Below are 23,244 nucleotides of genomic sequence, written 5' to 3' on the forward strand. Positions count from 1 at the left end.
TCCTCCGTCACTGCACTGCTGGTGATTTTGTATCTGTTCTGCTATGCTCCATTTACTGCATCTGAGGTAAGAAATGTCAGATATTCACAGGGTACAACTGATGAGAACAGGTTTGAATGTTTTCATAATGCAATTTTCAATACCTTATTTTCACTGCAATCATTCTGCTTTTTCTTCTTGTCCTGTAAGTTGATTCTTCTGGGAAGGTTTGACCTGTCTCCTTCCCCTGAATGGCTGAGATCCCTGTCTTCAGTCATGGCATATCTGGACTGCTGTTTGAACCCCTTCATCTACTGCACAAATAAAGATTTCCGAGAGGCAGTGCTCATACTACTGTGGAACAATAAGAAATCATGTCTTTCTGAGCCAGTGTTGACTGGCATTAAGAAACTTGAAACATAAGGATTACAGCATGCGTAAGTTAATAAATAATAAAAAGGATTACAGCATGTGTTAAGTTAATAAATAATAAAAAAAGTATTGAATTAAAAAAAAATCTTTTTTGGCTGCACAAAAAATTGTATTGATAACAATGACACATTGTTTTTACAGTTTTTATTTGCCAGTGCTATCAAGTTTAAAAGTAGGCTTCACCTCATTGTCTATATTTTACCCAAACATGGGTTGACACAACCCACCTTTCTTTTTATGTATAGGCTGTATACACATTTACATTTATACCCTTTTGGGGTTAATAAAGAGGCTCACATACAAAATATCCTAAATAAAGGGTCTTATGTTGTTTATTATTATTCTTTTTTAGATTCACTCTTATGTCAAATGCTAAGGACTTTTGTTACATTTTACTTTAATTTCATCCACATAAAACGTGTAGGAAAGTGCCTTGATAAACATCTGGACTTCTGTAACATTATTAAGGTACTGTATGTAAGATTTTACACATATGTACACTTTATTTGTACACATAAAATTAGTCTCATCAGTCTGTATCAACAAATAATTCCCATACTCTCCAAAATACACTTTTGATGTAATTTTTGATTTCTGGCAACCAAGTAAGCAAGGTTTGTACATTTATAGGCATAATGCAATTATTCAATTATGTATGCACTCTCATTAAAATGACATTCATGGTCGTTTATGAAGAGCGTTTCTGTGCATTTTTACTGAGGTGAGTGAGAAAACAGAATCCGTAATGGAACTGAAGAATGTCGCAAACTTTGGACCAAAAATGTCCAGTGAGATTTTGAAACATCCAGTACTCTGCAAGAGTGTGATCCAGAAGCTTTAGAGTCACAAAACCAAAGCAAAAAAGCAAAGCCAACCAAAAGTAGCGCAAAGACAGCGCGTCTCCGTGCCTCATCTGCGCTCGGACGCCTTTAAATACAGCGAAGGCGATGTGGCAACCCAGCACAACTTCAAACCCTCGGTCATGTAAAAGCGAAAGTCCATAGCTGAGAATAGAGCAGAATTCCACCATTAAAGCGTAACGAGACGACCAGCCATTAACAATGACATTACACCACACCGGTACCCATGCAAAAATAGGTAACGTGAACCATTGGTCCAAAACAGAGGGTGCACGGCGCAAGGTGGACAATCGCACCCACTGCACGGGCCCGTAAGCGATTGCCATTAGCGCGAAAACGTCTTTGGTGTAGGTGACCGCACGGCTGTCTTTAAAGTCTGTTATCCGTTGAAAGAGCCAATAGATGCCCAATAATATATATCCTACATTTATCAGACAGTTGAACGGCATGGCCAGGAAGGCGGGCAGACTGTCGACTTTTTTCTCCGCATAGTGATCGTAAGTCACGTCAACCAAAACCTCGTTGAAAATGTCTGTGTTTGCAAGCGCTACGCAAAGCAAGAACGGTATAAGGACGTGCACGACCGCTGACATGATTGATGATAGTACTATCCGATTTAAGGAAGTTTTGGAGATGTGTACAAAGGCCGTTTTTCAATTCGAAGGCTGCAGGCTCCGGAGGTCGCATATGCAGGCTGCATACGTCATGAAGCCTGCTTTATTTAAGTTAACCGAGCAATACATTCGCAAGTCATAAGCATATTACAACGATTTACGATTAACTAAGAATAACAGTAAAGTTTATAATTGTTAGTATTCTGAAATAAGACAGTCTTGATGACGTTTGCAGCCTACAAATGTGACCTTCGGAGGCTGCCGGCTTCGGATTGAGAAACGACCAAAGTTCGAAAACATCGTTCATCTTCCGCAAACTAGATCACGTGACGTCCACTTTTGTAATTCATTGGTCGCCACGGGTGACCTCTGTAGACTTCAATCCCTACTTCCATACAGTGGTTCTCAGGGGGGCCGCGAGATGGTGCCAGGGGGGCCCCAGTTTTATGACATTTTATAAAATAAATTATTTTATCATGAATTCTGTGTAATTAAACCTAAAAAAATAAGGCTACTAACCAACAGCACTACTTTGTATAACTTAATATGTTTTGTTTAATTAAAATGTTACATTTTAGAACAGTTTTTTGTCATAAATTTTCTTTGATAGGGCTGCAAAGGAATGCACCGTACACAAGGGGGGCCGCACGCGGAAAAAGTTTGAGAACAACCACTGCCATACAGTTTGTGATTTCGAAAAGCTGAATTCTCCATGAAGAAACACTCAGAAACCTACTTGTGTAATGACAGGTTATCTCCAGTACAGTAGGAGTCGCTCTGCGGCTCTTTACTCCTCCGATAAACCCACTAAAGAAAGAAAGGGAAAAAGGAAGAAAAAGAGAGCTCTCGTGTGATGTTTTTGTATCATCGGTGTTTTTCTCTTTTGGGTGTTTTATTGATTGTTAAGAGAGTCTTGTCTCTGTGTATTTGAAACCTTCACAGAGTCTCTGGATTCTGTCTGTAACGCTGGAGAACAGCAGCAGGTCCGGCAGACCGAACCGAAGATGTGTTCAGTCAAACTGGAGGACTGCATGGTGGAGATAAAAACAGAAGCCACATCAGATGAATATGAAGACAAACATAATGACTGTCATGACTTTATTCCGTCAGGTATGTTTCCTCATTTATAGTTGTATTTACAATTTTTAACTGTCATGTGAGCACCTGTTTTATAAAAGGGGGTTTAAGTCACAAACTCACTAACCAAATAACCAACATAGTTTAACGACTAAAATCTAAAAGGAGATTAGGATATCTTTAATACTTTTTGAGCAACAGGCATGTAGGCTTTAGAAAAGACACAAAAAGTGAATGAAAAATGACAATTTGACTCCTCTCTACAAAATGTAAAGGTATTTTTTGTGATTTACTGTTTCCTACATAAAATAAACCTACATAATGTAAAAAAAAAATGTGAAAATTGAACCTTGATATCGTTAATATAGACTGAGTGAGTACATGTCAAGAATTAAAATCATATGGCTTTCAACTTCATGCTGCTGCAAGAACTGACAGGTAGATGACGTCAAAGTACCTCGAGAGCGTACGAGAAACCTAAGGGGGTGTGCACACCAAAGCTTTTACGCTGGCTTATGTTTTCAATTGTTTCCAATGGAAGTGCTGCGTTTTAAAAAAAGCCAGCACCTGGCAATTTTTTTCTGAGCTGAAAGCTCTGTGTTTTTTCATGCTCAGCGCTGAGCGCAGATAGTTGAAAAATATTTAAAGGGTTGTGCACACCACAACCTTTAAACGCGGCTGAAATAGGGCTGTGTTGAAAAAATCGATTCACCGATTCTGAATCGATTTTCATGTTAATTTCTAAAGATCGATCCTTAACTAGAGAATCGATTTATTAATTAATAACTTCATCTTGCCGCGTCATTGAATTCACGCATGCGCGCGAGGTGGAAGGACATTAAAACAACGAACATAGCGGTCAGTAACGTTAAGCAAGCGGTTGTTTTGAAAACTCTAGAAACGCTCAAAGCTGCGATCTATATGTAAAATAATCCACTCATAACAAATAAACGAGTTATTTGTGTTATTTTTATAATAAGCGCCAGTGAATCCACCGCAGGTCTCCAACGAAACTCTCTCTCTCTCTATCTCTCCCTCTCTCTCTGTGCTCATGCAGCCGGTCTCTCACGGGCAGAGGTTTCTTGAGGTGCGCGCAACGGGTCGCCAAATAAAGAGTTCTTCTTGCACATAATGCTAATAGTTGTAAAGTTTTCTGAACTTTAAGCAAGCTAAGACAAAACTCGCGTTTATATCAGTGACACGTGCGCTGCTGGAGCGGTGTAGTTTGACGCCTAATTTGCTTATAGTACAAACATCTTTGATCAGAAAGACGAGAAAGAGACGCAAATGTTAATGTGTAATAGAAAGTAAAGAGCGTCAAGACCTTAAAACAGACTTCATCACATCATAGCACCCGTCTTAATATCTATATCTAGAGCTCCGTCTCTCATATACAGATATTTATCCTGTCTGTAGGTTTGTGCATATATTTATATCTGTTCATTTTACATACTGCCTATTTTTTATGTAATGTTTGCATAAATACAAAATACAATGCATACTATAGCTTCAAAAGTCTATAAAATTAATAACTCAATTAAAAACAAGATTCTGTCTATCAAGACTTGTTGTTATCCTCTGGGCATTTTCACTTTAACATTATTAACTTTAAATTGTCCATATTTTAAAACTGTGGTGAGCAGTTAAAAGCTATAGTGAGTGGCAAATAACTCCACATTTTTATAATCCAAAAACAATATAAACTGAAAAACATGTATACCATGAAATATACAGTTACCATGAAATAAAATGACTCATTCTGTGGAATAGATTTTTGGTCATTCCGCCCACCCCTAGCTGGCACCATTTCGGGCTTTTTTCAAAAACACTTATCTAAATCTCAAAGATCGGATCAGATCGGATCGAATCGAATCGAACAATGATAATCGATTCAAGATCTTGAGAATCGGAATCGAATCGATTCTTGACATTTGAATCGAAACCCAGCCCTAGGCTGAAAACGCCTGGAAGACACCGAATGCCAGCTGCTTTTGAAGCGTTCCTTCAAAAATGCGTGGTGCGGCAGGCGGCAAATACCGCGAGTCGTTTGGCGTGCATAAACAGCGCACATAACGCTCACTGCCTATAGAAAATCATTCAAAAAAGGCGCCTGCAACTGCCATAAACGCATTTGGTGTGATCGGTCCCTTACGCGGTACTTTAACATCATCTGCCTGTCAGTTCTTGCGGGCCGCATAAAGTCGAACACATCTATACTGAAATTAGTAAGAGAAATCAAACTTTGATTTGATTTTGAGACTTTTCATAGACGGGTACACAAATAGTGGATTATTCACTCAGTAAATATTCATGCATTGCATTTGATATTCTGTCTTTGAGCATAAGTTATGTTTACTTTTATTTTAATAAAATATTAAAGCAACACTAAAGAACTCTGGCTCTTTGCTCCCCCTACAGGTTAGAAGCGTAATTGTTCATTACCACTGTCATAAATACTGAGGCATAGCTGGCTCTGATTGGATTGTAGGTCTGCCGTAAAGCAAGTTTTTGTAGTATTCACTCGGACTACAGGACCACTACCCGACGTTTGGAAACTTCTTTAGTGCGGTTTTGGTCGATAGAGGGCTGCAAAGCGAATGTGAAAGTGCTGTTCACCCTGTTTAGAGTGGATGAACGACTGAAACTGTTTTGGAAGCGTTATTTTAAGGTAAAAAAAACTCTTTGGTGTTGCTTTAATAAAAGTATGATTTTTTTATATATTGTTTCCATCATTTGATGTACAATGACTCTGCTATAATAACAGGACTGATAGTCTTCTGTCTCTGTGTGAATATAGAAAAAGATCCAGAATCTCAATACATCCTTCTTTGTGTTAATAACACTGAAAAGAGAATTTATTGTATCATGTTTCTTTCAGATGTGAAGAGTGAATGTTGCGAAGGAGAAATAAAGTCTTCGACATCAAACGACCAACTGACAGCACAAACACTTTCCTGCATCACACAGAGACATGAGGGAAAACGCGAAGAACAGAAACTCTCCACCAACTTAAAAGCCCATCAGAGAAACCATACTGGAGGGAAACCTTACCACTGCTCTCAATGTGGAAATAGCTTCACTAATTCAAGTACTTTTAAAGTTCATCAAAGAGTTCATACGGGAGAAAAACCTTATGGCTGTAATGTTTGTTGGAGGAGTTTTGGGCGACGTGACCATTTAGTGAATCACCAGAGAACTCATACAGGTGACAGACCTTACAAATGCTCACAGTGTGATAAGACGTTTACTCAGTCGGGTCACTTAAAAATCCATGAGAGACTTCATACTGGAGAGAAACCTTACCACTGTTCTCACTGCGGAAAGAGCTTCACTTATTCAAGTTCTGTTAGTGTTCATCTGAGAGTTCATACGGGAGAAAAACCTTTTCACTGTAGCGTTTGTGGGAGGAGTTTTAATCAACATGAACATTTAGTGTCACACCAGAAAACTCATACAGGAGAAAGACTTTACAAATGCTCTCAGTGTGACAAGACGTTTACTCAGTCAAGTCACTTAAAAGTTCATCAGAGACTTCATACTGGAGAGAAACCTTACCACTGCTCTTACTGTGGAAGGAGATTCACTATTTTATCACATTTCAAAGTTCATCAGAGAGTTCACACTGGAGAGAAGCCTTACCAATGCTCGATCTGTGGAGAGAGATTCACTTATTCTGGAAGTTTTCAGAATCATCAGAAGAAACACACTGAAGAACAAACTACACTGAAATCGTCATAGTGCCTTAAACTCTATACACACTTATGTATATACTGTGTATATTCAGCACGATAATATGCTAAAACAATTCATATCTATAAATTGCTATTCACGGTTTGAAAAGTTTTTTTTCCGACAATTGTGTCGAATTTTCCCTCTTTCGCCTGGGTCGAGGAGACACTGCTGTAACTCAGAGCGAGACTGTGACCCTAAACTGTATTGACCGCATGTAAAAACACAGTTGACATTGAAATCAAACTAAGTTTTATTCAAAGAGGACATCTATTGAAAATCTGACTTTTTCCATGTTTAAGTGCTTTAATTGGGTCCCCAGTGCTTCTATCAACATAGAAAATTTAAAAAGAACAGCCCATTAACCTAAACCATTCTCTGCAAGCATGTAAAAATAAAACCGCCCCTTAATCTGCACTATTCAAGCATGGCACTGGCATTTAGTGCAGAGATCAGCTCATTTGCATTTAAAAGGACACACCCAAAAATGGCACATTTTTGTTCACACCTACAAATTGGCATTTTCAAATGTAGTTCTAAACGTAGGCTCGGGAGAAGCCTATACATTCAGGCCTGTCAATCACCATTATGGGCATATAAAAGGCCTCCAGGTCCAGCTGCATTTTTTTCCGGCATCCCTCCTCCTCCCCATCTCCGCATTCACTGCTCTCTTTCTCCCTCTGTGCAGTTTCTGTTGCAGGGGGTAAAACTTTGGGCTCGAGCCCCGGCCTCAGGTTCGCTCTCTCTGAAGGTTCAGAGCTCTTGTGCAGTGCAAGCCAAGTTCATTTACACCTGAACTTCACATAAGTACTCTCAGGACACCAAAGATTTATTTGACATCACAAAAAGTCTTGTGAAATGTCCCCTTTAAATTGAGCTTTTCACAATTATATTTTACAGGTAGCCTAAGGACTTTGATTTGCATTACTCCTGACACAAATTAATTCACATCAACTGTCACTATAAGATTTGCAGAATAAAATAAAGGTCAAATAATGAAGCTTGAGTCTTAGAGTTTTTAAATGATATATTTGTTTAACGTATGTACAATCTTTTAATTATAAACTAACAGTACCTTTGCATTCATGTAAACACAGAGCTCTTCTTTAGTGTACTAACTTCCTCGTGCAGGGTTACAGGTTCATTCTCTTTGTTTGATTTATATTCAGTGTGACACTACTTAAATCCCACTGATGTTATTCTTTAGTAATTCTATACAATGTCTTATCTTTATGATTTAATGCTATGTGTTTGTCTTTTTTTCTTTCTTTAGCACTTTGACTATTTTTATCCACCTTTTTTGTCATTATGCCTATGTGCAATCTCACATCACTATTGCATATAGAGACTCTATTCCCTGATGCTGGATCTTTACCTTTAGTTATAATCATCATCGTGACCACACCATGAAGAAACGTGTAATGAACAACAGGATGAAGTATTGAACGTCTCCAGTACAGTAGGAGGCGCTCTGCAGCTCTATAGTCCGCGGTAAATAACCCCACTAAAGAAAGAAAGCTCGCATGTGATTTTTTTTTTATTCATTCTACTATTATGAACAGTGAACATAGAAAGGCAATACAGAATCAATTACTTAAATCAAATATGACAAATACAATAGACAGATACAGGAATCAAAATAAAAAAATTCGTTGCATGTGATTTGTTTGTTTATTCTCAGTGTTTTATTGAGTGTAAAGGGAGTCTTCTTGTCCCTGTAAATTTTAGTGTTGAGATGATGATGATAGACAAGTTGAAAGTGATGTGTTCAATCAATAGGAACTGATCTGTCCATGCTGGATATTGATGATTTCATCACAAAAATCTGACATAGAATCAAATAATAGGGAAAAAACAACCCAGTACATTAGTTTTGGTAAACCATTCTCTTCAAGCATGTGAAAAATGACGGTCATTGAAATTTGGCTCCCCTTGTGATATCAAAAAGGAATCTTATTATAATAATACCGCCCCTTAATCTGCACTATCCAACCACGCCACTGCCATTTAGTGCAAAGAGAGAAACAAATGTGTCCATCAATGTAAATGATGTGCGAAGTAGTTAAAGGCGGGGTGCATGATCTCTGAAAGCCAATGTTGACATTTGAAATCACCAAAACAAACACACCCCAATCGAATCTCGACCTTCTTTTGATAGATCTGCCCCACACATATGCAACCCAGGCAAAGATGTCTGTTAGTAGACGCCCCTTACAGCTGATTGGCTACAAGTGTGTTTTGGAAGTCTGCCTGACTCTCTTTTTCAAAGTGTTTTTCAAAAATCATGCACCCCGCCTTCAAACCAAAAAGTACATGATAAATCAAGTTATTAAAGATGTTGTTTACTACTATGAATCCCAAAACGTTTTTCCTTGAATACTGTTAACTGTTTTATTTTATATGCTAAATTCTTCATCCACAAATAAAAATGGCTTTTGTAAATGGGCTCTGTATTTTCCACTTTTTAAAGCCTCGGAGGGTGAGAGTTTGTTTTTAAATGTAATACATTACAGGGTTTCCACAGTCAGGAAATTTATATTTATGAGTTAATTAGAAAAAAATGAAGGTATCAGTCAGAAGACATGAAGTAAACAAAATCATTGGATTTGAACCTATGTCGGACCTGGATTCGACGTGACGTGACTTGTACTCCACACTCGCAGGCAGGATTTTAGAGCTTTCGGACGCAGCCAATCACAGTGAAGGAGGGGCGGGAAAAATATCACAACAGCCAACCGGCGCATCTTTCAACGACTGCCAAACAAAGCAGAAGTATCATAGCAACCAAAGCGCCCACAGTCGTGGAAAGGTTCAGGTAAACTGCTCTCACATGGTGATTAAAGAAGACATACATCACATATCAACATATGTAGGCAAATGACAAATGTGCTTATTCTGAAATCTAACAATTATATAAAGAAATAGTATTTTTTTTTACACACGCGCACACGCACGCACGCACGCACGCACGCACACACACACACACACACACACGGGTTTTAAATATTAATTTCATATTTATGCAATTAAATTTGATTACATCCAGTATTTTGTTCGGTTATACAAATAAACATGTCATATACACAACATGGCTATCATTTAAGGTGGTGCCCACCCCTTACTAAAATATTACGATACTTGTTGAAACAAAAACATATATAATAAAGAACCAATAATACAATCGGTGACAGTTCTCTTTGAGGAATAAATCTATTACAAAAAAAATCAAACGGGATAGCAGCTGCTATGAACTGATAACCCAGAAGTTGACATAGATTTTTTCCAAGTATAAACAAGTTGAGAAGAATTTGACATAGATGACATCATAGAATTTAGACTGCATGACGTCACAGAGAGCTCTCGGGCTATATTTAAAGCGCAATTTGCAGGGACGGTAGGAAAGGAAACCTTACTTAGCATTACAACAGAAACTAGACACCATCTGCTTTGGCTAATATCATAATTAATCTAAATGTTTTTGTTAGAGTTTATTTAAATGGACTCAAAAAGCAGATGTTAACAACAAAGACTAAGTTTTGCATTCAGATAACTTACTGAACACGTACTATACATTTGGCCGAGTTGTTTAGTGTTCTTGTGTAAATCCTCCATAGCCGGAGGGTGGCGCTGTAATATTAAGTTTTACAGTTATAGAAAGTATTATTGCATTTTAATATTGATTTAAAATATTAAGAATTGTGAAAAATTCTGGCGAGGAAAACTAAGTTACATAAATTCTCAGAACAAAACCCCCACAATATTATTCATGTGAAATATATTTTAATATATTTTTTACATTTCTGTTATTAACTTTTATTTTGCAGTTTTTCTTTTAATGGAATGTAAGTATTTTTGTTTAATCTCATTCATTATTCCACCCAAAAACATATAAACTAAATGGTTTATGCTTTCACTACTTGGATAAAAATTTATTTATATCACAATTTAGCCCAATGTTGATTAATGTTTAAAAAATTATTTTTATTTAATTACTACTTTAAGTGAGGGAGACCTTGTGTGATAAAATTCACTGCCTAGTGTAAATATTTAAGCTTTAAATTACGCACCTACATAAAAATTAACCATGGGTTATTATAGTAAATATGTAGATGTTGATTCTCTTTAAATCACTTTGAGCAAGCTGCAGTTTACCCCAGGGTCTAAGGGTTTTACTTAAGAATTGGAAGTAAGGCCTGCACTGAGATTTTTGTGAGTGGGTATTTATTTACCATGAAATACTTAAAGACCTTGTTTTAAAATATCCATTGTATTTTTTACAATCTCATAATATCTCATAATACTCCCGTGTTGATTGATACTGTGTATTGTGTGTGCATGCAGAACAAGCTGTGTTTGTCATTGCATTACATTTAATAATATTTTTTACAGTCTATGGTGGCACCCTGCAGGACTCCTCGCCCTGCATGCATTTGTTTGCGTATTTATATGCTTTATTAATTACAAATGCAAAAGTGAATAGAAAATTGATATCAATAATACCAAGAATAAGTTTAAAGAAAAATTAAACACACACAACGAACTAAATGCACAAGGTATTAAAATAAACAAACAGCACCAGAGATTAACAAATAATGGAAAGAAATATAGATTTCTAAAACACACTTTACCATAGTCCATAGTCGTTTATGCTTTATCCTTTACATCCTCTAATGTTTCAAGATACTAACTCAAAAATAACGAACTAAACCAAAAATGTTTTGACAATTGACGTGAATATACCAAAATAAACAGTAAAAACTCAGAACAGAAAGTGGGTGGGCTGGGAAACAGAAATAGGCCTAGCTCTGTATGCAGTGCTCTGGGCGGGACTAGCAACTTTATTGCCACAGCTTCATGTGCACCGTTTGATGTGCACACAAAGTGTGCAGTTCACACTTTGATCACCACAGGTTCACCCCAAAGTCTCATTTAAGAGTTAAAAGTAGGGCTTGCACTGTTGAGAATTGAATGGCCCTATTTTTGAAACTCAGAATGGTGAACACCTTGTTTTATAAAACTGACACATTGGCACTTTCACAAATATTATAATGAACTGGCATGTTTTTTTTATTTAAGATAATTTAATTTCATATAGAAGGACCCAAAAATAGACCTAAAGGCCAAATGTAAAAAATTTAAACGCTAACTAACTCTAAATAATCTTTATTAAAGTTACAAAAGTTAATAAGTGAAGTATTTTTTTATTTGTCCATTTTTTATATTAAAATTAGAAACCAAGAGCATCATGTACTGTCGCCCTAAAAGTGGCAAAGGATTAATATTGAACTATGCTGAGTCACTATCATTGATATATACAGTAGATGTCGCCTTGGGGTTCTAAGCATGCGTCAAAACCGCCGCCATCTTAGAACAGGGGTCTTCTCATAGGAAGTAGCTAGGTAAAGCTGCTATCTCCGCCTGTACTCTGAATTCATGGACGATGCCAGACTTTTGTGCAGCATATGGATGTTAGGCCTACTACTAGCACTATGCTTTATAGTTAGAAAAAGTAGATTTTCAAAATATCAAAACTTAAAAAAAAATTCTGGATGGTGATTTTATTTCCGTTACACCATTGCCTACAATGATGCTGATGCGGGGTTCCCCTGTTTCAAGATGGCGGCTCTATTTGACGCATTCGGTCCAATGAACTGCAGTACCCAAGGTGACATCTGTACATATGAGCCACTATGAACTGATGTTTAAATACAATCACGTGAACCAGATGTTGACACAGATGACATCATAGAATTTAGAATGTGTGATGTCACAGAGAATTCTGCTCTGCAGACTATATAAAGCGCAGCTAGATTGCAGTGTGTTTGGTCATTTTGTGGTGAGGCTAACAACACTAAAGGATAACAGTAGTTAGGAGAGAAGCATTACATTTACCTTCCCAAGCATTACAATAGAAACTAATATGATAAACTCTAACAAAAACATGTTTACAAAATTGAGCAATCCTCAACACTACTGACAAATAAACACTCTTACTTTCAATGTTTTTTTACTGTATTTTCTCTTGTTTACTGTAGTATCTAAAATTCCTAAATTTTGTGCCAGCTTCTGGTTTGCTGGGTCAGTGCTCATGCATCTAATACTCCCATGTTATGAATGTCAAGATTACAGAATACAAGTTTGTAAAGTAATCACTTGAGTGCGGCAGTATTGTGTGTGCATGCAGATCAAGCCACGTTTGGGTTTGAGTTTTGTCAAGCCATCACAGCTCAAAATATGTGGTGGCCTGCAGGACTCCTCGCTTATTAATGAAAATGTGCTTTGATTGCCAAAGTTGTTCTTGGATATTTAAAAACTAGCGGAAAGATAATCATTAACACCTTGTTGAATAACATCGCCATTTTCACTAATATTATAATGAAGTGGCATGTTTTTTTATATATGAGTTTATTATACTTCATATGAAAGGACCCAAAATAAGACCTTAAGGCAAAACTCATGCTAACACATGCTAGTAAATAATAAGATCGAGCAACGCGACTTCTGGAAGCCTGTTTACACCTGGTATTAAGATGCATTTTGGTTGATCGGATCACAAGTGGACAACGCTAAATGCAGGTGTTAACGGGATGTAAAACATTTTGAGCTTGTCCACTTTCAACCACATTCAGAGGTAGTCGAAAACGCATTCAACAAGATTGCTTTTTTGGTGTAGACGCACACATGTGGTCAAATGTGTTCGAAAAGCCACAAAAGACTGCCTCTCCACCTATTGATCTAATGTGTAATCTATGGGCACAATGTTTTTCAATTGGTCTTGACTTCTAGCGCAAACCCGCAGTGTTCTACGTGGTCTTTAGGCTATCAATCATAAACCTAAAGTGGCTGCTCTCTGCCTCTTTTAAGTAAATGTCCCAAGAGCTTATTTCATCAATTGCTCCAAAATATCTGAGAAAGCCCTTACATATACAGTACATCAACGAAATGTTGTGCAGTATGTTTACTAACAACACAAGCAGCGGTAATCTGACATGTGCACATCAATTTACTTGTCATTTCTCTTGCTCTGAAATGTGTTTGAAGTAATCAGGACAGAACAGGTCAAAAGTGGACAAAATGTTCCAGTACTTTTGCTATGCACAAAATGTATACTTTCCAGTACGTACATTGAGGGCATAGTTTAAGTAGGTGCATTGAGGCTCCCCTTCCCTCATGAGATATAAAAGCATCCATGAGATGCAAACTGAGAAACATCATTGGAAGCAGTAGTACATCTGTGTATTTCCCACATTAGGGATCACACACTGGGCGAGAAGCGTTGCGCTGTGTCACGTATGCAAAAACAAACACATGATTTTCTATGTATATACACATTACTGTCCGCTGTGACTCTGGATGCTGCTCAAATCTCTGCAGTGCCACAGAGCACCACTCACATAGTTTAGGTTTAACATTAAATAACATTATATTTGTCCTTAATCTTTATCAATTTACAGAGGCTGCCAACACATCTTTTGCATCTTGAAGTAGACTCTATTGAATGTGCATGTCCGGTGTGCATAGGGTGGGCATTCGTGCCAGTTCCGCCGGACACGTCCCGAACATGTTTTCGGGTGCGTTTAGGGCTTAACATTCTAACCTTGCTTTGTTTGACACTGCACACATTTGACAATGGGTGGTAAATCCTACAAAAGAGGTGCTAACTCTGCTTCAGAGCAGGATTTGATAACCCCACATTAAAATTTTAAGTGTGAAACATTCCTCTACACATGGATAAAAGCTGTGAACAGAATAAAAATAACCTGGGTTTTTTTTTATATCTGATTATATGTTTGTGCAAACTCATAGCCAAACTAGGCATTGTTTATTTTAAATTGTATGGATATGTAGATGGGCAAGTATCTGTTTATGTACGTGTTTGTGTGTGTGTTACCATAGTAGCACAGATATAAAACACAGATATAATTCAGGTATGTAAAATGCAGGTCAAAGATGAAATGTACGCACCAGAATTCATTACACCAATGTACTTTCTTGTTTGTCAGGTTTGTCTGCCTTATGGGTTAACTTTTCCTGTCTTTCCCCGTCACTAGTTTTCAGACATTTACAATGTTCATTTGTCTCTCAAGTAAAATCCTCATAATTCTTGATTTCCTGGTCCTGACAAGGGAAAATAAGCAGGAAGTAGTCACATTTAATGCACACCAAAGTTTTATTACATTTAAATAAAAAATAATACATTAATGGTTTTATTTAATATGGTGCACAAAGGACCACATATAATGCACAAATACAAACACACGTGTAACATTAATACAATTACATAATCTCATAGGCTTTGATGAAAGTTGATACCTAAGATTTCAAAACAGGTTTTGGCATTTCAGAAAGTGAAACATTGACTTTAAGGAAAAGACAAGCAGAAAAACAAAGCAGGGAGAGAAGGAAGAGAGAATGAGGGTAAATAAACAAGGTGTGTCACACAGATTGCTGGGTTTTTGGTAAACGCTATGGATTGACACGCACAGAAGAGGACATTGATTACATGACTTTACAATAAAGGATCGACAAAATGTTTCGCTCTGTAATGGAAGGATAAAAATAAATGACTATGGAGAGACAAGCATCTGAGGTATGTAATAAGATACCACTGGTAAAGATACGATTTAAAAAGATTTCTTTGTACAAATATTAAAGAGAGATACACAGATAGGTTTATAGTTTTAAACATGAATACAAACAGTGTTTTTTGTGTCTTTGTGAACTGCACAGTCGGTGGAGCATTGCATTAGCAGCACGAAAGGTCCTAGATTCACACATACTGATAAAATGTATACCAAGCAATGCATGCCAAATGCCTAAATGTAATGTAATGTAACTCTAGAATGGAAAATGTTAAGGAATTTAAAAAAGAAGTTAAACCATATTCTTCTTTTAATGCAGAATAATGAAAAGCCAACAGATATACTGCAGTCTATGATGATAAAACTGAAAACAAATGAGAGTCTAGAAACACATAATGGTGAATCACAAGTGGACCCAAACATGAACAGACAAAATTCTTCTCTGGAGATAAAAGAAGAAACAACGTGCAAAGAACATAATGAAGACTCTAATGTAAGATCTGATGCTGTTGGGGAACCACCAACCAAGACTTTAGAAACAGATGAAGTTAATGAAGCTGTTTTAGATTTTCCTAAATGGGAAAGAAAAAGCTTGCTTTTCCCTATCACTACGTCCATTAAAACATTAAGCGAAGATGATAAAATGCTTGGCACTGAGGAACCCACAGAGATTGCTGCATTATCACTTAACAATCAGAAGGAGAGTCCTGCTCGGCAATCACATGCATCCCCATTTCACCTTTCAACGTCTTCAGAAAGTCATGATTTTTCACAATCATGGTTGAAAAATGAAGCTTGTGATAATCAACCAAAACTATTATGGGGCGGTGGTGCAACCATACAGTCAAATTATCAAATACATGATAATGTTAACAGAACAGCAAGGTCAGTTTCTGATCCAGTTGTACACAAGCCCAAGGAGCAAAGACCTCTCTCAGCCCCAAGTATTTCAGAATTTGCAATGAAAAAATTCACAGGCAATGCAAGTGCCCAGAAAGGAAGGAAGGATTCGGGAGAGGAAGAAAGCTTTGGAGATTTTGAAAAGTCCAAAAATAAGGGAATGAAAAGTAAAATGAAGATATGTACTCTGAGAGTTATGGAAATGCTCAAGGAAAACCGCAGTCGGGAACATAATGATAGTAAGAATAGCCAAGACTGTGTGGAAAAAAAGATTGAGTCTGTATGTTTATTTATGTGACCTTTATTTCTGGTCTTTACATCTAAATTATAATGCCTGTTACATTTATATATGAATGTTAGATATCTTAATTTGTCCTTTGCTTTATTTTTGACACACAGATAAATTCTTTGGAGGTAGAGCTTGAAGCATTGAGTCCACCACCACTGCCCCCCAAAAAGGGAAGATATGTTCGCTTAGAAAGGTGAGATATGTTATTATTTACATTTTATGTACATTTAAATTTTTTTTTGCTTTTTGGCCTTTATTTAGACAGTATTGGAGTGTAGACAGGAGAGTGTTGGGTGGAGATAGGAGAGCGGGATCGGCAAAGGACCTCAGAGACGGGAATCGAACTCGGGTCGCCGTGAGCACACTGGTGATATATGTTGATGCACTAACCACGGGGCTATGGTTGCTGACATGACTGGGTTATTTTGAACCCATACTAGGTAAATATTGGACAGAACACATGCTGGGTTAAAAAACACCCAATGTTGGGTTGTTGTTGTTATGCCACCATGGGTTATAATAACCCAGCTGTTGGGTTAAACAACCCAGCATTGGTTTAATTTTAACCCAGCTGTTCTTTCTAATATTTACTCACAAGGGGTTAAAATAACCCACCCATTTTCAGAGTGTAAGTGTAATATTTCAAGAGTTTGGTTCCAAAATGTGATAAACGCCATTTAAAAAAACGTTACCGCCGAAGTTGTATCAGGTCAGTATTAAAAAGTAAATTCTTAATTTTATGGAAAATCCAATATCCGCCGTGTTATTCTGTCATCTTTTCTCCTTTTTCCCCAAACCACGACAAATGACAGTCCTCTTTTTCTGCAGAATGCAATAAATCCACTTCAACCAAAAACCAATCACAGCGCACCCAGCCACGCATTGTAAACAACAATGGCGACACGTTGAATACACACAGAATCCTAGTTTTCCTCATCTACTTTGTACTTTGTGATCAACAAACAAACAAAAACAAAATAATACTTTGATGGTATTGCTAAACCTGTGGTGGTTTTCTGTGGTGGGGAAGAAACGTAAGCCATCAAAATCGAATAATTTAAGTGAGAGGCACTCGGGTGAAAGAAAAATTCCGGCTGTTGCTTGTTCTCCGGACAGCATCAAGCTTCTGTCATGCTAACACATTGACCTCAGAGGATCTTATGAAAAACTTTTCATTATTTACTCTAAGTCAACGAACATCGAGCAGGTACAAAACATTTTACAGCTGATCGCTTTCAAAACAGTTCAGCATCGAAACGACGTCCCAAGGATGAAAGCAGCAATGACAGTGTTCTTAATATGACAAAGTAGATGTTTTGATTAATACTATTAATGTTTTTTAATCAGTGTATACCACTAGCCAACTAAATGAATATAGCATGGCAAAGAATGCACATTTATATATTGATTCAATAGATTTATGAATAGATTTTAATGTTATTATAACCTAAAGATGCTATGTGAAAGTAAGTAACAGAAAATTGTGGTTTTTACTTGGAACTTGGAAAACAAGTTTTTACCGAAGTTAGTCAAAATGGATTTATTGCGTTTTGGAACCAAACACTTCATTTGTAGGTTATCCCAGAGGGCCAATTTGGTATGGGTTTTGGAATAGGTTTTTGGGAAAAGACATTTTAAACAACACGCATCATATACAGATGTGCTTTTTCTGAAGTAACGAGAAACGCATTACTTTTTAAATGTAAACATTAATATTTGAGTTACTTTTAAAAAAAGCATGCAAGTTACTTTTTAGTTTTATTCATTTGATAAAAAAATTATGTACTGAATTAAACTGAACGTATTCACATTATGCGTCCACACCTGTGTCTGGCAGGCCAGAGCTCAACATTTTTATGATAAAATATGCAATTTCTGTGTGCAGAACTTTTCAGTAATAAAAACACCTGCAAGGCCTGAAAGAGATCAAGCCTCAGCCAAGAAAAAGTAATGCAAACGTAACTTAAAAGTAACGTTTGGATTACTTTCCATGAAAAGTAACTAAGTAACGCAATTAGTTACTTTTTTAGGAGTAACTTAATATTGTAATGCATTACTTTTAAAAGTAACTTTCCCCAACACTGCTAACCACAGACAGTCTTAAATCAAAAATTGCTGCATTACATCTGATAGTTTTACAAATTCATTTCATTTTTGCAGCCTGACCCTCTTCTTATTTCTAGTTCTGTGACATTCCTTTGAAACATGTGACAGGTTTCTCATAAAAGTTGCACAGATAAGGCCACTGTTCATTACAATCAACTGTATCAAGTGTACAGTTTATTAAAGTGTATAATACTTATTTACTTATCCCCAAATAACAAGGAACTTTTGTTATTTATAATACATTTTTCGGACTCACTCAGGAACTCTTACTTTTACAAGATGGTTAAAGCCATTAAGCCTGGAGTATAGTCCAGTTTTTTGCGTGTACGTGAACATACGCACACGGTCGAATGCACATGGTCTTGCAAAGTACAGTTCAATTGACTCATACATGCATCTCCTGGGCAACATACTAAATTCTCCTGTAGGCATGAATGGTATCAAAAATCTAGCGGGACGCGTACAGTACGCATGCACTCAGCTGATGACACAAATTGCGCCACACGCACTGTTCGCGGACCCCCTGTACACATAAAAACAGACTATACTTCAGCCTTCACACAAATTTAATTGTACTGTAACTTGATGTCAAAACTGTTTTTAAATTAATTGAATATGTTTGGTCTTTTGCAAAAGAACATTTACCCTGAAGGACTTCAAACTTGACCTTGAACCAATCAACTTAATGGATGAAATATTCACGGGCGAAGAGTGGTTACCTTTCCTGCCCAGCAAAACCAGTCAAACGAACCAAGACGCTGGTGATAAAGCAATGGTAGATAATATTAACCGTCCAGAAGAAGATGCCCAGATCCATGTTTCTCAGCCGACAACAAAACAGAACCAACCAGAGGACAATCGGTTAGACAAGAAACAACACTTTATTAATACAGAGGAGACAATAAGTGAACTTGAAAGTGTAACAAAAGTCAACAATCACATCTATGCTAAAGAAAAAGAGTCAGATGGAGACATCATTGCTATTCCTAAAGCTCTCGTAATAAATCCTGCAAAACAACAAAGGGTATGTGGGATATACCAGTCTGGTGATATCTTTGACTGTAGGGGCAAATACGTGATTCCTAAACATGACTTTCTGTTGGTGCAAAGGAAGTCAGCGGACGTTGCTTCTGACTTTTCAGCTGTTCAGGTAAGACTATTGAAGAGACTAAGAATTTTTGACATTTATATTATATTCGTGAACACATGCCATTGTTGCACTTATTACAGTAGATAATCTATGCAATCCTCCTCGCCCACTTGTCCTCGCAGGGTCGCCCATTAACATGCAAATGTATTATTATTATTATTTGTATTATTATTACTCCCCTGTAAAAAAGAGCATATACCAGCTTAACATAAGTCTCATATTGGTCCTGACTGGTTTATGATGGTTCATCCAGGTGAACCAGCTTTGTCCAGCTGGTCAACCAGCGTGGCTTTATTTCCTATTGCTTGCTGACCAAAGATATCTAGCTGGTTAAGTTAATCAAGAAACCTGGTTAGGTCACGTTAAAGGTCATCAGCAGGGCAAATTAAATCTCTTAGGGGTGGTTTCCCGGACAGGGCTTATCCTAGTCCCAGACTAAAATGCATGTTCAAGCTGCTTGAATTTCAAAACATTTGAACATATATCAGTACCATTGTTTTGTCTCAAGATGGACACCAGTATTGTTTTTTGTAAGGTTTGTTTGTAAAAACTACTTAAATAACTAAGGCTTAGTCCTGCAATTAACCTAAACCCTGTCCGGAAAACCGCCCCATAATTTTTTTAAACATTTGCATGCATGCTTTGGACAAACTATGCCGTTTTTTATATCATAAAAAGTTTTAGTAAAATGGATACCCTGTAATGGAATGTAAGGCATGCATATTTGTAATGAAATTTAAAAGTTTGAGGAATTAGATTGAGTTTATATGAATGATCAGATCAAATTCTCTTATGTCAAAGCCTTCCGTATTGCTGGACAACTCTGCCCTGAAGAGTCGAATCCGTTTAAGCAAAAAGAGACCCCACCGACCACCCAAGAAACACAGAAAATGTAAGTTAAGCACAGTAAATGAGAACAAATAATGTACTTAAGCCTGGCAACATACAGTAGTTCTCAAACATGTCTGGTTTTCTCCTTGTCTCTCACAGTAAAGACAGACTGCAAGTTTTATAAGATTCCCTCTGTGTACCTGAAAGAATCAGTCAGTGATTCCTCATCTATTGACTATATGCCCATTTCCATGTCTCCTCCTCTGCATTCAAATCCATGCCCAGCTAAGTGCTGACCAGCTACAACTATGCAGTGTTTTTAGGTCTACAATCATCAGTTTAATTCTCTGTGATTCTACTGTTTTCATGCTTTTCCACCTCTATCGTAGATTAATACATGGCTGATTAATTTAAATTTTAAGGATAAAGATTTACAGTCTGTAACTTAGAAAGACACTTGAAAGTTAAAAGATATTTATAAGTGTGCGTTGTTTATTGAATGACCTAATTCATTGTGAGGTTGATTTAAAAAAAGATGAAGGAAGTTGAAGTGTAATAACTGTTGTTATATCTTCTAACATACTAAACTAACATTGCTGGAAACAGTGACATAGTATCTTCAATATAATCATAAATACGACATCATATAGAAAATAAACTGGCACAGTCATTTTTTATTGCAATAGTAAAGTATTATGATTTTGAAGAAATGTTTTTATTTTTTTATAATTTACGCTAAAGGTTTTATGGGGTGATGAATCGTCTCAAGTCTACTCATGCACTGTGCTCTTGCATTTGAAGGCACATATGTAGTTCTTTTTGGTGTTACAAGTGTAATCATTCCATCTGCCATTGTCTGAAAATGAGAGAAAAGAGAGATTACCGACCTTTTTTGTGCCTAATAAAATTGTGAAGTCAATTTGTTTATGCATTTGCATTTTCTGTAAATATTAATTTGTGACCCGGCTTGTGAAAACTAGGGGTGTAACAATACATTGATATGGATTGATACATCGATTTTATTTCTAATGAGCCGATGCATCGCTGCCACACGTACAAAAATCAATTTGAGGTACATTTATTTTGACACATAATTATTTATTTAATATTGACTCACTAAGATCATTTCAAAGATTGAAATTAAAGTGAAATCAACTTTTGATGCTCCTAATCTCACCACGAGACTTTAGACTGAATTTCACAAACAGGGTCTCATTTACAATCTAATCTGTCTCCATTTTAGTCTACCATTTTTTACTGAATTTCTTCACCCTTCCCCTCTTACCTTTCCAGTTCATCTCCACACATTCTTCTCTTTTAGAGTAGATGTTGCTGGGCTCACCGGGTGTCCAAGCATTATAGTCCCAGAAGGAACCATCCGTCCAAAGAAATTTACCAGACTGAAAGAGTGAAATATTGTAATTATAATGAATTATCTGGGATAATAATTTGACACATTTGAATATTTTCTTTCTCCTCACTTCTAAACCTTCACGCATTTCTGAAATTTTTACCTGAAATAATGCATATGCCCCAAGCCAGATGCGCAACTTTGGGTTCATCTTCCTCACAATGGAGAGCACGTCATTATTAGCCCCGGCATTGTGCACTGACACCAGATGTCCACCAGGAACTGTTTTCCTACAGCTGTTCTGTGTATAAAAACAGAAAATAACTGATGCATTATACAATATAAAAAAATTAAAGTTATTAATAAATGAATGATAATCAAATCATTTGCAGAATAAAAGTGTTACCTCTGCGTCAGTGAAGTTTAGAGGTTTGCTGAAGTATTTGACGCAGTACTTGCCCACTTTGAACCAATTATTAAAGCCATCCACGTTACACCGGTTAGGTAGACGATGAAATGCAGTGAGATTCACATGGGCTGCAGTATCGCCTAAATAACAGAATTACACCTATGACTGTTTGCTTCGGTTTCTAGTGGTGGCCGGTGACTTCTATTTCGAGGGGCGTAAATTTAAAATGTGTGTTCTTTGCGTCATGTGAACCTATGTGCATAAACCCTTTAGATGCATCTGCAGCAGGCACATATTTTGACTCATGATGCATATGACATTTGGAACACATATTTTGACATGACGGGCTAGTATACATTGTGACAATCTTGCATCATGTGCCCTCGAAAAAGAAGTCATCGGCCACCACTGTTTAGGGTTCATATCATCACCATTTTCTTATGAGTATGAACATTAAAATACAAATAAAAAGTACCTTTCTCCATAGTTAAGACGTAACCATGGTCCCAAAAAAGTGCCAGCAGCAACAAGCTAACAGGTTTGGTTCCTCTTTTATACTGAAAAAGAATTTTATTTTATCATGGTTGCTTAAGTAGATTATTTGAATGCTGTTTAGATGCTCACCTTAGTCTCACCTTAGACCACCCATTTTATACAGTTTTATTTATTAACAACACCGCCCTTTTCTCTGAATCAATCACACTGTCTTTAGGACATAGAAGTGTTTTTAACAGTGTTTATCACACTTTTTTCACAGTAGCCTACACATATAATACTTAATTCAAATACTTAATACTTAATAATACTTAATACAAATAAGATCAATATAACAAATGAGTAGTGTAAATTATTTTGTCCCCTGTAGATAGCACTGAATGAGCAGAGTCTGGTTTCAATAAGGACATACAGGGGCCTGTAGCATGAAAATGGTTAAA

At 36.8% G+C, this 23,244-nt stretch overlaps 4 protein-coding genes across 4 annotated transcripts; 2 read left to right on the top strand and 2 right to left on the bottom strand.

The window, feature by feature from the left end:
* Positions 1-540: 540 nt before the first annotated feature.
* On the bottom strand, positions 541-2,011 carry tmem187 (transmembrane protein 187). Its single transcript, XM_065265404.2, has one exon. It carries the CDS (start codon positions 1,862-1,864, stop codon positions 1,100-1,102), a length of 765 nt encoding a protein of 254 aa, XP_065121476.1. The 5' UTR covers positions 1,865-2,011; the 3' UTR covers positions 541-1,099.
* A 307-nt stretch (positions 2,012-2,318) lies between these two features.
* Positions 2,319-9,091, top strand: LOC135746731 (uncharacterized). Its single transcript, XM_065265402.2, has 2 exons — positions 2,319-2,995; positions 5,841-9,091. The coding sequence occupies exons 1-2, from the start codon at positions 2,890-2,892 to the stop codon at positions 6,698-6,700; spliced, it is 966 nt and encodes a 321-aa protein (XP_065121474.1). The 5' UTR covers positions 2,319-2,889; the 3' UTR covers positions 6,701-9,091.
* A 5,984-nt stretch (positions 9,092-15,075) lies between these two features.
* Positions 15,076-20,845, top strand: LOC135746649 (uncharacterized). The gene is made up of 6 exons (XM_065265303.2): positions 15,076-15,281; positions 15,593-16,453; positions 16,573-16,655; positions 19,205-19,718; positions 20,520-20,610; positions 20,709-20,845. Exons 1-6 carry the CDS (start codon positions 15,255-15,257, stop codon positions 20,843-20,845), a joined length of 1,713 nt encoding a protein of 570 aa, XP_065121375.1. The 5' UTR covers positions 15,076-15,254.
* Positions 20,846-21,267: 422 nt separating this feature from the next.
* On the bottom strand, positions 21,268-22,861 carry LOC135746650 (lectin-like). Its single transcript, XM_065265304.1, has 5 exons — positions 22,785-22,861; positions 22,307-22,449; positions 22,064-22,201; positions 21,835-21,949; positions 21,268-21,405 (listed from the first exon to the last, which is right to left on the bottom strand). The coding sequence occupies exons 1-5, from the start codon at positions 22,792-22,794 to the stop codon at positions 21,320-21,322; spliced, it is 492 nt and encodes a 163-aa protein (XP_065121376.1). The 5' UTR covers positions 22,795-22,861; the 3' UTR covers positions 21,268-21,319.
* Positions 22,862-23,244: the final 383 nt, after the last annotated feature.

This window comes from Paramisgurnus dabryanus, chromosome 4 (assembly GCF_030506205.2).
Source record: "Paramisgurnus dabryanus chromosome 4, PD_genome_1.1, whole genome shotgun sequence".
Taxonomy (NCBI): Eukaryota; Metazoa; Chordata; class Actinopteri; order Cypriniformes; family Cobitidae; genus Paramisgurnus; species Paramisgurnus dabryanus.

What these genes read in the sequence shown, in the direction of transcription:
- LOC135746731 (XM_065265402.2), top strand. Translation starts at nt 2,890, where the DNA reads ATGTGTTCAGTCAAACTGGAGGACTGCATGGTGGAGATAAAAACAGAA. An exon ending in TCATGACTTTATTCCGTCAG is followed by an intron (nt 2,996 to 5,840) that starts GTATGTTTCCTC and finishes TGTTTCTTTCAG; the next exon opens with ATGTGAAGAGTGAATGTTGC.
- tmem187 (XM_065265404.2), bottom strand. Translation starts at nt 1,864, where the DNA reads ATGTCAGCGGTCGTGCACGTCCTTATACCGTTCTTGCTTTGCGTAGCG.
- LOC135746649 (XM_065265303.2), top strand. Translation starts at nt 15,255, where the DNA reads ATGACTATGGAGAGACAAGCATCTGAG. An exon ending in TGGAGAGACAAGCATCTGAG is followed by an intron (nt 15,282 to 15,592) that starts GTATGTAATAAG and finishes CTTTTAATGCAG; the next exon opens with AATAATGAAAAGCCAACAGA. An exon ending in ACCCAAGAAACACAGAAAAT is followed by an intron (nt 20,611 to 20,708) that starts GTAAGTTAAGCA and finishes TGTCTCTCACAG; the next exon opens with TAAAGACAGACTGCAAGTTT.
- LOC135746650 (XM_065265304.1), bottom strand. An exon ending in TAAACTTCACTGACGCAGAG is followed by an intron (nt 22,202 to 22,306) that starts GTAACACTTTTA and finishes TTTTATACACAG; the next exon opens with AACAGCTGTAGGAAAACAGT. An exon ending in GGGCATATGCATTATTTCAG is followed by an intron (nt 21,950 to 22,063) that starts GTAAAAATTTCA and finishes TCACTCTTTCAG; the next exon opens with TCTGGTAAATTTCTTTGGAC.